Source organism: Gekko japonicus, unplaced genomic scaffold (assembly GCF_001447785.1).
Source record: "Gekko japonicus isolate JY-2015 unplaced genomic scaffold, Gekko_japonicus_V1.1 scaffold1838, whole genome shotgun sequence".
Taxonomy (NCBI): domain Eukaryota; kingdom Metazoa; phylum Chordata; class Lepidosauria; order Squamata; family Gekkonidae; genus Gekko; species Gekko japonicus.
In genome coordinates, this window is record NW_015176507.1 from 188482 (window position 1) to 202267 (window position 13786).

Below are 13786 nucleotides of genomic sequence, written 5' to 3' on the forward strand. Positions count from 1 at the left end.
AACAAGTCCGTTCCAGTTTTCCCTATCACAGATGCTGTACACTGCTGTGTTTTTCACTTCCTTCGTCTTTGAAGGAATCCTCTTACAAACAACCCTTTTGTTTCACTTTATACTACGCTAAAAGTACACTGTGGGGTTGCTAATGTAACTGGTGTCCTTCATGTTTTATTATAAAGGCTGCCAGCATATAACTTAAGTGGCTTTGTTGGCTGCTCAATGTGGTGTAAAGAAGATTACAGGCAAGCTGCCAGCTTTTAGGGTCAGTTGTTTTAAAGGTTTAGAACAGGATACAGTTTAAAAACACAGTTTTCAGACTTTCTCTGTGCATGAGGGCTCATTATGGGGGGGGGGGAAGAGATGTGTGCAAACAGGTCAGGAAGGTTAGGATGGACTTTTGGAGAAGGCTGGATTATGTCTAGGGTTCCCATTTGCCTTCTTAAGGTGGGAGACTTCTGCCCAATCATACCACTTGTGCACTAATGCTCAGCTGATCAGTGGATGGAACCTGGAGCCAAAGGGGGACATGTGATCTTCCTGGGGAGAAAAATAAAAAAAATTAAAATAAGGCCTTGGCTACTTACCACTGAAATTCTAACTATAAAGTTCCTGGTGATTCTTAGAGCTCCCTGGAACTGATAAGGGTAGCTCTAGCAATTACCAGAAACTCTATGGTAATGATACTATAGTCACTGAATGAGCTTGGACTGATCAGCATAAACAGCCAAGGCATTCTCTAATTATTTTCTCTTGGGACTCTGCCCCCCCCCAACCCTTCCACTGGTTGCCAGGCACTGTCGGGCAACCCTAGTTATGTCCTCTGGGGCAGGTGGGCAGGTCTTGGTTTTAGCCAACTATTTACCAAATTTTAGTAATGTTTGTGGCATCCTTAATGCACTTTTTCCCCATCTAAGAATTAAAAAGCTATTCTCAAAATTGTGGCAATTATCTCCTGCCATTGTCCCTAAAAGGAGCTGCGGTGGCTCAAGTGGTCAAGACGCTGAACTGCAGGCTGCGGAAGGTCAGTAGTTCAGCAGTTCGAGACCCGGGTGCCGCAAGACGGGGTGAGCTCCTGTCTTTAGTTCCAGCTCCTGCCAACCTAGCAGTTCAAAAGCAAGAAATTGCAAGTAGATAAATAGGTACCACTTTGGTGGGAAGGTAACAGCGTTACGTGCACCTTGGTGTTTAGTCATGCCGGCCACATGACCACGGAAACATCTTCGGACAGCGCTGGCTCTTCGGCTTTGAAACAGAGATGAGCACCGCAACCCTAGAGTCGGATTCGACTGGCTTTCGAGCAAGGGAACCTTTACCTTTACCTATTGTCCCTAAAACATCAGGCGGGCATGCCCTCCAGTGTATCCTCGCAATAACCTTGCAAGCTAATTTAGGCTGAAAGAGAGGGAGGACCTGTGCAGACATTTCTCTTACATTTTGATACTAGGTATTTTTGCAGAATTTATGTTTTTGTATATGTTTAGGTGTGTTTTGCATTTGCATGTGTAGAATTTTGATTGGGGGGGGTTTTAAAAGTACATCAACCTTATGTTTATTTTAAAATGTCTTTAGTTAAAAACTTCTGAAGAGTTCAAGCTGAGTTTAGATGGTACTATTTACGTGTATGTGTGAACTAGCTTGTCTGCATACCTGTGCAGAGAGCACAAGCATCCATGATGACCCTAATCCACTGCTGAAGTACTGAACTACTGTTTTCAGGAAAGAAAGGCTGAAAAGGGAAATAACATACAGATTGACCAACATGTATCATCCTTGGGGGGAGGCTGTAGTGGTTACAATGTTGGACTAGGGTCAGGGAGACCAGGGCTTGACTTCCCACTCTGCTGTATAAGTCACTTGGGCCAATCAGCATTTCATAACCTAGCCAAGGTTTTGTGAGAGCCAGAATGGAAGATGGATAGGATTTAAAAGTGGTAGCGTTTAAAAATCAAATAACAATTTTTGTAGTATCATATTGTCTATATACTGTGAAGAGCTACCATTAGGATAAAAGGCTTATCACAATATCATTGACTTCTTTTCCTTGATTCTTCCTTTGAGACATGAACAAGGAAATTACCAATTTATTTATTTTATAGCTTACCAACTTCTGATTAGTTAGGGTACACATGCCTGGTCATCACTCATGAAGTCATCACAGATGAAACATTGAAGAAACCAAAAAGTTTTTGTTGGAGGTGCTTTGAATTGAGTGATTAACAGTGAATCCGAAGAAGAGTTACACCCTACTAAAGCCATGGGAGACAATGGGTTTAGAGGGGAGTAACTCTATTTAGGATTGCACTGTAAGTGATGAGGGCTGAAGGGATATGCGTGAATGGGTAAATAATTGCACTTTAGCAAGTACTCTACATTCCTCATTTGAAAATTGCAGGGGAATAATTTTTCTTTTAAGGGAAAATTACTTTATCTGATTAGTAACCACAGCTGTGATAACTAAAAATAAATGATGCATGCAATCACAGTACCCTATAAAATAATGTCATTATGATCTCTAAACATTAATTTTGGTTTTATAATTTCATAGATATTTGCCTCAAGTGGAGGCTTTTGTCGCTTGACACGGATATAAATAATGAAGCACATCATGAGATCTGGACTTGTGCGGAAAATAAGTAAGCTTTTAAATTTTAATAAAAATCCAATCTTTAATTCACAGAAGTTTCTCTCTTGTTCACTGCCCCTTAAAGCTTGAACTGTAAAATGTGCAAAAAGATCAACCATGATTTTATGTTCATGCTTAAGACTACACGTGGAATAGGAATGTTCATCCCAGTGATGAGGCAGATAGAAAAGCCACCTCAGGAGGCGAATTTGAGCAAAATGGTATCAGGTCTTGTGGCAGAAGTGAAATTAAGTGGTGGATGGTGCTTCTGAGATGCCACTAGTCAGATTCCTAATGTAAATGCATTGCCCTTTAAATAGACGGTGCTACCCCTGTGCAATCAGCGTAGGATTTGTATATAGTGCTAATGCCTGCCTTATTTTGGAGATATTCTCTCTCTCTCTCTCTCTCTCTCTCTCTCTCTCTCTCTCACACACACACACACACACACACACACACACACACACACAAACTTGAGGAGTCCAGATAAGGCCAATGAACATGTACGAGAAGAGATTGTGCACTTATGTTTTCTGATGGGCAGTTTAATGTCTCTGTGCGCATGAAAAAAAAACTTGTCATATGAATGAAAAGTAAATTCCTGTGCCCACAAGGTTTTGGATCATGCCTAGTGTAAAAAGACCCTTGTCGGATAATTAAAGAAACAAGGAGAAACATTTCTTCACAGTAATTTGCTTTTCTTTGTGTTGATCTGTATCACTTCATAGATGTCATGTTCCAGAAAAATTACCTTCTATTCCTTTGGGCACTTTCCCCCCGTCATCATGGTCACTGAATGACAAAGAAAAACTACTTGTAGATTCCATCAAGCAATGTCAAACCAAGATGAAAAATCTTCCATTGCAGGTAAGCTATTTGCTGAGCATATGTAAAATTCAGTAGAGATGTTTATGTTTTTGACCTCAGATTTAAAGGATTATAGTGAAGTCCTAATATCATATGAAATATGCTCTATTGAGTAGACCACCTGAGTACAATCTTGAGTAGACCAGCCTAGGATTGCTCTCTTAAAACTGAATAGTTTTTACTTTTGGGGGGAATAGCTTAAAGCAATACTTCATGAAAGCTTTAAGAGTGTCCTGAACTGGCAGTGTGAGGCCAGGGCACATAAAACTAATGCTTGTTGAAGCAGGTTTAAATGCCACAGGATGCAATTTAAGCTGTTGGTGGCTGTTCCCTGATTTCAATGGGATGAGACTTCTGTATACCCCTCTGCATAGGACTGTGCTGTTAGTAATCTTTCATTATCATATTTCTTAGCATAGTTGAGAGAAATAATATACAAGTCTTTTGGAAAATACATAATTTAAGGCCTGATCCTGTGGATTGCTTAATCAACAAAGAAACATACAAAATGCAACTATAGGGACTGCTGTGGATCTCACAGTATGTGGTATTGTTTCACCAGTCTAGGTCATGGGTCAGTCCACTGTTGCACTAATGATAGTTGACGTTGGGCACAGCACAAGAGGACACAACTGTAATATTGAATATCTCCTGTCTGAGCTCCACATGTAGACCCATTCCTTCTCCTTCTGTACCTCTTTCCTTGCTAAAAGCAGAGAATGCATCTACTGTAGTTTTAAAACTATAAATAGTGGGAGGCCCTATTTAATTCAGAGAGACATAAGAATATAAGAGAAGCCAATGTTGGATCAGACCAATGGCCCATCCAGTCCAACACTCTGTCACACAGTGGCCAAAAATACCAGGTGCCATCAGGAGGTCAACCAGTGGGGCCAGGACACTAGGAGCCCTCCCACTGTTGCCCGCCTCCCCCAGCACCAAGAATAGAGAGCATCACTTGCCCCTGACCAAGAGTTCCTATCTATACCTTAGCCACTGATGGACCTCTACTCCTTATGTTTATCCAATTCCCTCTTGAAGCCGTCCATGCTTGTAACCGCCACCACCTCCTGTGGCACTGAATTCCATCTGTTAATCAGTCTTTGGGTGAAGAAGTATTTCCTTTTATCCGTTCTAATCCAACTGCTTAGCAGTTTCATTGAGTGCCCACAAGTTCTTGTATTGTGAGAAAGGGAGAAAAGTACTTCTTTCTTGACCTGCTCTATCCCATGCATAAACTCGTAAACCTCTATCATGCCGTTTCTCCAAGTTAAAGAGCCCCAAGTGCTTTAACCTTTCTTCATAAGGAAAGTGTTCCAACCATTTTATCATTCTAGTTGTCCTTTTTTGCACTTTTTCCAATGCTATAATATCCTTTCTGAGGTGTGGTGATTAGAATTGCACACAGTATTCCAAATGAGGTTGCACCATTAATTTATACAGGGGCATTATGATACTGGCTGATCTGTTTTCAATACCCTTCCTAATAATCCCCAGCATAGCGTTAGCCTTTTTTTTATTGCAGTCGCACACTGTCTCGACATTTTCAGTGAGTTATCTACTATGACTTCAACATGTATTTATAGTTAAGATTTTTGGCCCCAATGTGCATCACTTTGGCTTGGCAACATTGAACCCCATTTGCCACGTTGACAGCCACTTGCCCATCCTCGATAGATCCCTTTGGAGTGCCTCACAATCCTCCCTGGTTCTCACCACCCTGAACAATTTTATGTCATCCACAAATTTAGCTACTTCACTGCTTACTTCCAACTCCAAATCATTAATGAACAAGTTAAAAAGCACCGGACCCAGTACTGAGACCTGTGGTACCCCACTGCTTACTACCCTCCACTGTGAAAATTGCCCATTTATACTCACTCTCTGTTTCCTATTAATTAGCCACAAGAGAACTTGTCCTTTTGTCCCATGACTATTGAGCTTACTTAGGAGCCTTTGGTTAGGAACTTTATCAAAAGCTTTCTGGAAGTCAAGGTAGACAACATCTATTGGGTTCCCTTTGTCCACAAGTTTGTTTACCCCCTCAAAGAACACTAACAGGTTAGTGAGACAAGATCTTTCCTTCCAGAACCCATGCTGAGTCTTCTTCAATAGTTTTTGTTCATCAGTGTGCCTACTAATACTCTCCTTAGTAACGGTTTCTACCAACTTACCCAGTATTGACGTCAGATTGACTGGCCTGTAATTTCCCAGAAAGAGAAAGGGTTAGCATTTTCCCTCATGATTTTCCCCCCATCTTCAACTGAATGGAGCTCCTGGAATATTTTAAACAAAGGGAGAAAATGATAATCATCAGCGTGATATATTCTGAACAAAGATATCGAATGTCTGGGACACCTGTTAACCTAATAAATGAAAAATGTTATCAGAAATTCCTGCAACATCATAAGTTCCCCAGAATTTATTTGAGCAATTCTCATCAGTACTAAAACTTTAGAGATAAGGAGCCTGAGTCAAAGGTAGGGGCCATCTAGCTCTGTGCTGTGAACACCGACTGCAGAGGGCTTAGCAAAAAGACTTTCCAAAATCTGCTGTGTGATATCCTTTAACAGGATATGATGGTGATAGGGAACATACCTCCAAATCGCCTGCTCTTCTATTGGGCTAGGTTTTGGTGCCCATAGATCTACACCTAATGAAAATGAACACAGATCTTTTTACTATGCATTTGTATTATTTCACTGATCAAATTGCCTGGTATAATTAGATATTATGTGCATATGTCAGGCACTGTTGACTAGAAAATACATTTATTATTTGCTTCAACTATGCCCTGCTTTTCTCCCCAGTGGTGGCCCCAAAACCACTTTCATTGTTCTGCTCTTCTCCATTTTATCTTCTGGATGACTCTTTCAGGTCAGTTAGGCTGAGACTGTATGACAGGCCTCAGCTGAATATTGTGCCATAAGGTCCACCCTCTAAACCAGTTATTATCTCCAGAGGGACAGATATTTCTCATCTGGAGTTCAGTTGTATTTCTGGGAGCAGGAGGGAGGCCCGGCCGACATGCAGCGATGTGCCTACATCACTGCCCTTGTGACTCAGAAGTGACATCATCATATTGAGGCGACACTCTGGTATTTGGGCAAAATGTCTATGGTAAATTTGGCTTCTACCAAATTTATTTTTTTTCCTGAATACCAATGTCTCTAGCGTGATGACGTCACTTCCGGGTCACATGTGCAGTGACATAGACAACATTGCTGCATGTCAGTTGAATCTCCCTCTTTTTCGGGATAAGTTCCCCCTGCTTCTACCATAGCATACCAAGGCTTCTACCATAGATTTTTTGCCTTAATATCAACGTCTCTGGCGTGATGACGTCACTTCCGGGTCACATGTGCAGTGACATAGACAGCATTGCTGCATGTTGGCTGAATCTCCCTCTTTTGGGGGGTACGTTCCCCCTGCCAGCCAACTGATCAGTGGTGGGGAAGTGGGGCCTGGCAGCAGGGAGACCCACCTCCACCAGAGGGTCTGGCATCCCTACCTGGCTGCTTCCTATTTTTCAGCAGCAGCCACCCTATGAAAACTAGTGTGATGTAGTGGTAAGAGCTTCAGGTTCAAATCCCTGAATTGCTGTGGAAGCTCGCTGGATGATTGTGTATGAGTCACATGCTTTCAGCCAAGCCTACATCACAGGGTTGCTGTGTGGAGGGGGGTGCCCCTATTGAATTTGCAGTGCCTCCACCTAATCTTCCCCAATCTTCCCTTTCAACTCTGTTTTTCCTTAAGCCGCACCACTGCACTGACCCACCTTCCTTCCGCTCACCCCTTACCTTGGCAGCAGGAGGAAGCAGCAGGAAGAGCTGGCTCAGCAGAAGGAAAGAAGGATTAGAGAATCACCTCGGGCCAGGGCAGTGGCGGCACGTCTTAAGCTGCGCCTGCACCAGGCAGCATGGGAGGATCTTGCTGCTGGCATCATGTAGCCCGGGTCACATGCCGCTAGTGACGAGATCTTCCCATGCCACCTGGTGCAGGTGCGGTGGAGGGGAGGGAAAGTTTAAACTGTGCTGGCCCAAAGCCATGATAAGGAGCTACTCCTCTCCCTTCACCGATGCCCCCCTGAAAAGTTCCTGGCTACAGCCCTGAAAAAGGACAAGAGGAGAATAATGTGAGCTGCTTTGGTCTCCACTGTGGAGAAAGGTCGGGTATAAGTGATGTAAATAAATAATAAATATAGCTGAAGATGGGAGACAGATAAAGGTAGGTTGGTGAATAACTGAAAAGGCGAGAATGAGGCACAGAAGGAAGAGAGGATATGGGGGTTGCCAGGAGGACAGAAATAGGAAATAGTGTAGGGAGGGGGGGATACAGGAGAAGTGAGGTGTCACCCCACAAGTTCTTGAAGGTTCCCTACCATGCAAGTGGTCCCAATGGCCAGCACCACAAACGTGGGCTGCAGTTTTCTTAGGTAGAGGCTATGGGTGGGTGGGAGGTGAGAGGGAAAACTAAAGATAATTTGGCTGATGGATGGGAAAGAGATAGGGTTGCCAACTCCAGGTTAGGAAATACCTGGAGATTTGGGGGCTGAAGCCTGGGGATGGAGTGATTGAGAAGGGGAAGGACCTTAGAAGGGTATAATGCCGCCATAGACTCCACCCTCTAAAGCAGCCAGTTCCTCCAGGTGGGGGTTGGAGAACGCCCAGAATTACAACTGCTCTACAGATGACAGAGATCACTTCCCCTGGAGAAAATGGCTGCTTTGGAGGGTGGACACTATGGCATTATACCCTGCTGAGGTTTCTGCCCTCCCAAGGTGTCACTCCCAAATCTCCAGGAAGTTCCCAACCTGGTGCTGGCAACCCTAACTGGAGTAACTGACCTCTGTATTTGGGAGATCTGTTGATATTCCAGGAGATCTCCAGGCCCTACCTGGAGGTTGGCAACCCTGGAAGGAGAGGAGGAAGCAGGAAAATGGGAGAGGCTCTGTGGGCTTTCAAGAAAGGGAAAGATGAAATAGTGGGGTAGAGGGAAATGAGATGCCTCCTGCAAGTGCTTATGGGTTTCCACTTGTAAATAAACAAAAAGTCAAAATCTTGGTCCACATACATGGGCAAAGCATTCTGTTAGTTGAACAAATGAGTGTACATTTGACTGTCTCAGGTGTTTCATTAAAAATATGTATGTGCATTCTGCTAAAACGACGATACCACGTTTTATTAGAAACACGATGTATTAGTCTAAAAAGCCCCAAAGATTTTTTTTAATCTTTTCCCATTTTGAAAAGAATGGTGGGGGTTCCATTCTTAAGATAGCTTTCTGTCCAAGATGCTCTTGTATTTCAGGATTCATATGCCTTCAAGTCCAGTGTTCATTCTTAATGAATGCTTTTTCCTGTGCTTTGCAGTCTTTATCTGTCTTTATCTTGGCATCAGTAAATGATCTGCTGGCACTCTTTAAGAATAAGTGTGTCTTCTATTTGAATCCACACTGCATGTCTCTAACTGTGCAGATACCCTATACACATTGTAGTAAAGTATTTTCATTTGCTACAGCCCTTTCAAACAAGGACTGCAAGAAGAAAATTGAGATGTGTCTTTCATCCTATTCCCAAAGTTCTGCACAGTGAATAGACTCAGCATGACCTTGTGCACAAGGAAAAAACATGGGCCATTTTACTCTTTGTTTTTCATACACTTCCATGTATACTATTGAGGCAAAAATGTATTTTCATTTGACAGGTAAAAGCAAAAGGAAATTTAGGTTTCAATTCTAGTTGTCAAAACATTATTGGGAAATTTGAACAAAGCTCAGATGTCTCTGTACTGAGAAGTGTCCTGTTTAGTCATATGAGTAACAATAATTGTCTGTTTTACCTTTCTCCTCTTCAACCAAAAATACCAAAAGATAGCATTCAGATCTTTTCCAGGCAATGCAAAGGGATACCAATTGGACAAGGTATTGCCTGTTGCCCCACATTCATGAACCACTGACACTGACCTTTACTAAAGGCATTCATATTTCAGTTTTCCCCAAATATTTTAATTACAATAACTGTGGGATCCTTCCGCTGATAAAAACTGATAAACCAGTGCTTAAATGTTGAACCCACTTTTTCTTGCAGAAATGTTACTTGTTACAACCACATACTGTTGTCCAGCATACAGAAGACAGCACACGTGTTAAAGATGTGAGTAAATGGACTGAAGTTTCTTGCACAATTACTTGGGAGTAAGTCCCACAGAAACAAGTGGAACTTGCTGGATAGGATAGCTGTTGTCATTATAGTTATTATTTTTCTGATACTCCTAGGGTTGGATCCAAAGGTGTTCAGCATAGGATTGCCAACCACCAGGCAGGGCCAGAAAGACTCCCTGGATTATGGCTCATCTCCAGACTGCAAGGATCTGTTCCCCAGGAGAAAATGGCAGGGTGGACTGTGTGGCATTATACCCTACTGAGGTCCTTCCTATCCCCAAACCCCACCTTCCTCAGGCTGCATCCCCAAATTACCAGGAATTTTCTGTCCCGGGGTTGGTAACCTATATGTGGAAGGTTTCTCCCATTCAAGAAAGGGCTGTTTTATACTTAATCACTAGAATTCTATGCAAGAAAAAAAATGAAACCCCACAAATGTTTTAGGAACTTGCAGAAACTCATGTAAGCAGAAGTGTGGAGAGCCAGCATGGTGTAGTGGTTAAGAGCGGTGGACTCTAATCTGGAGAACTGGATTCGATTCCCTGCTCTTCCACATGAAGCCAACTGGGTGACCTTGGGTCAATCACAGCTCTTTCAGAGCTCTCTCGGCACAAAAAAATAAGCCTAGCTTGCTACTAAAAGAGCTAGAGCTTCAGGCACCCAGGCAGTCCTTGGATCTCCTGGCTACATTTCACACAATATCATACAATAATTTAATTTAATTTTAAGCAGAAGTGTGACAAACAGTGTGGTTCAGTGGTCATAATCTTTGCACAAAGGCCAAGGAGACAGTTCCAATCCTTTTGCATTACTGAAACTCACCAACTAACTGGCATAATGTCACCATCTCTCAGCCTGACCTAATCCACAGGTTTATTCTGAGAATAAAATTGGGAGGGAGCTGTGGGTAAAGACACTGCAGGGGTATACATCAGGATAAAAATGTAGTAAATAAATGGAAATAGACCTTAGCTTTTTAATCACTACCACTTCCACAAGAATGTCTGAAGTGGCTCTAACAGAACATTTTTCTGCTTTGGGTCTAATTAATATGCAAAGAACTATATAGTCATTACTTTTGAGCTAGATCTCTATCTCCCTTTTACAGAGAATCCAAGATTATTTGGCAAGCCAACTGTCACTTAACTGAGATTTGGATCTCTGAGGGCTAGTTCTGTCATTTACAGTGAAGTCAATTGACTTAAGTAGACTTAGAGTTGTAACTCTGCTTAGATTTGAGCAAGGCAGTTAACAGCAGGACATTTTGGAGGGTTGCCTTAAGTTGAAAGCAACTTGACGACATTTAACACACACACACACACAACTCTGCTTAGGATGGGACTGTTACTGACCTCAGTAGACACAGACAATGCATGATAGGTAACATGCATGAGTAAACGGACAGGAGAACAAAAAATACTCTCAAGTTAATATTTTTGTTGGCTTCAGAGTCTGACAATTGGTTCTTGCTTGTCTAATATAATTAAACAACATGCAGTTCAGATAGTCTGCACATTTGTTTAAGGTATTTTTAATGATATAGTGATCCTGGTTTCCAGTGTGTTATGTGATCCTTAGGGCTGGGAGAAAGTGTGAAAAGGAATCATAATGTGAATTAGGGGGGCAGTGAATACTTTGCTGTCCTCATGTACTTATATCATAAACAGAATGTGATGTCTCTGATCTGATCTTCCACTCTTGCCAAGGGTTGAGTGCTCACCAAACCTGAACTGGCCTGAATGGCTACTCGGCACAATAAATAATTTGACAACCTCTGGCTGCTGAGATTATTTCTAGCAACCTCAGTGGCTTTAGCTTTGTCCTTGAGCAAATCACTGTTTATATCTCTCATGAATCAAACTACTAGGCAGGTACAGGTATAGAAATATCTCACAGGAACAATTCTATCAAAACTCCCAAAGTGATGCTGATTTCTCTTTCAAGAAAAATAAAACCACCGAGAAGACAGTGTGCCAGAGGAAAGCTTTTCGCAAAGATCCATCTCCAGCTTGCAGTTGTTTGATTAAGAACACTGCAGATAAAAGACCGGTACAAAAACCAAGCCTTCGAAAGCAGCCACCTGCAAAGCAAAAGATTTGCTCTCAGAGGAAACGGCACCTTCATCAGGAAGAAAAACATTGCCTTTCAAAGCCAGAGGATAGGAAGGATCACAATATTTCAATGGTATAGTATAGCTATATTGCAGTGTGTGCCAAAAATAGTGTGTAAACCTCACAATACTTGGGAAGTTTAATAATTCTTGCCTTAATTTACGGCATACATTTTTGAGCACTTCACTGAACACTGTTTAATATGTTGCTTGAATTGATGTACCTACCTGCAGTGAAAGTTGAAACTTACTGTGGGAGAGCAATCTCTGGTCTTCAATTCGCTATAAGGTAGAGTGATAAATAGTTTTTAGGGTGGGAAATGTAATTTGACTTCAAGATGGGACAAAAACTGGATTTTTGTGATTATAATAATTAATAGAATGGATTTGAATAAAAAAGAATGCTAGTCATGAAGAGTGTTGTTAGGTGTGCTTCTAAGCAGGTTCATACATGCAAGTTCCCTGATCTCTTTGATAATAGCACATAAAAGAAGGAATGGTCTTCTTCAAGGTATCTTACTTAATTTGAACAGTATAGCAGCTGAATTATTAACAACAGACTATGTTATCATAGAAGCAATTGTGAGGACCCCACCCCCTCCTTCAGCCGAGACCCCCCTTGGATAGTAGGGTTTCCCTTTTATTTGGGACTTAGTTGTTTCAACAGGCACCTCATTTAAGAGCTTAAGTGCCAAGGGATCTGAAACTTGGGTGCCTCATAAAGGCAACTGGGTTCAGCCGTGATATTAAAAAATCCCAGGAAAGAAGATGAAGGGTGTGGTAGAATTAAAAACTGACTAAATGCAATCCCCCCCCCCCCAGCTCTGTGGCACAGCTTATTCAAGAATTTAAAAAACTTCCAACGCTCAGGACATCACCCAATATCCTGACACACCCCAAGGGTGTCTGCCTAGCTCCAAGGCATGCCCGATACAAATATCCCTTGCTCCAAGGGATACTTCATCAAGGCATGAAAGTGCAATAAATTGCCCCTGTGCTGCTAGCTAAAAAGGTAAAGGTTTCCTTGCTCGAAAGCCAGTCAAATTCGACTCTAGGGTTGTCATCTCCGTTTCAAAGCCGAAGAGCCAGCGCTGTCCGAAGACGTTTCCGTGGTCATGTGGCCGGCATGACTAAACACCAAGGTGCACGTAACGCTGTTACCTTCCCACCGAAGTGGTACCTATTTATCTACTTGCAATTTCTTGCTTTCGAACTGCTAGGTTGGCAGGAGCTGGAACTAGAGACGGGAGCTCACTCCGTCATGCGGCAACTTGGGTCTCGAACTGCTGAACTACTGACCTTCCATAGCCTGCAGTTCAGCGTCTTAACCACTTGAGCCACCGCAGCTAGCTAGCACAAGCCAATTGGGAGACACGGCAACTAGATGGAGCTTTTAAACAGCAACACAGATAACAGAGTGCTAGATGTATAAATACATCTAATGGGTGATGCTTTTTCAGATTTGTTGCTGGCAGTGTCTTTGGACAGTGTTGGCTCTTTGGCTTGGAAACGGAGATGAGCACTGCCCCTTAGAGTCGGATTCGACTACTTTTCGAGCAAGGGAAACCTTTATCTTATCAAAGAGATCTGCCATTGTTGCTGAGCACTAATTAATTACTGTAATTGTTTTAATTCTAATGCAGGTGCTACCATTTAAAGTACAAGATGAGGAACCACTGAATAAAGAGCTTGAGGTCATAAAAATTGAAACAGATAGTGAGTCCGAAGCAATATGCGTAAGAGACAATTTGTTATTTCTTTATGTAAACCATTGGTAGTAGAATTCTGAGGCACAAATTGACATCAGCAGATCCATGTGTTTAAACCCAGATCTGCTTTGATCACATATTAAGGAAGGACTAGGTTTCCAGTGACTTAACTCTTTGAAGCGTCTCCAATGATACACTTTTCTCTCAGCCAAGCTCCAAAACTGAAAATAAGCCTGGCTGGGAGAAAAATTCTTGGGCAGGGACTATAAGTGGGAGAGACCATTAACTACTTTTGCTTTTAAAATTGAGCTCACTCTT

The 13786-nt window shown here is 42.2% G+C and overlaps 1 protein-coding gene across 1 annotated transcript in view; it reads left to right on the forward strand.

Moving 5' to 3' along the window:
- Nucleotides 1-13786, forward strand: part of MORC1 (MORC family CW-type zinc finger 1) — a 74692-nt gene that overhangs the window by 41932 nt on the left and 18974 nt on the right. Inside the window, exons 16-19 of the mRNA XM_015427334.1 lie at nt 2543-2630; nt 3349-3487; nt 9576-9641; nt 13403-13495. Coding sequence (XP_015282820.1) covers nt 2543-2630; nt 3349-3487; nt 9576-9641; nt 13403-13495 — 386 coding nt within the window. The remainder of the gene's footprint in view (nt 1-2542; nt 2631-3348; nt 3488-9575; nt 9642-13402; nt 13496-13786) is intronic.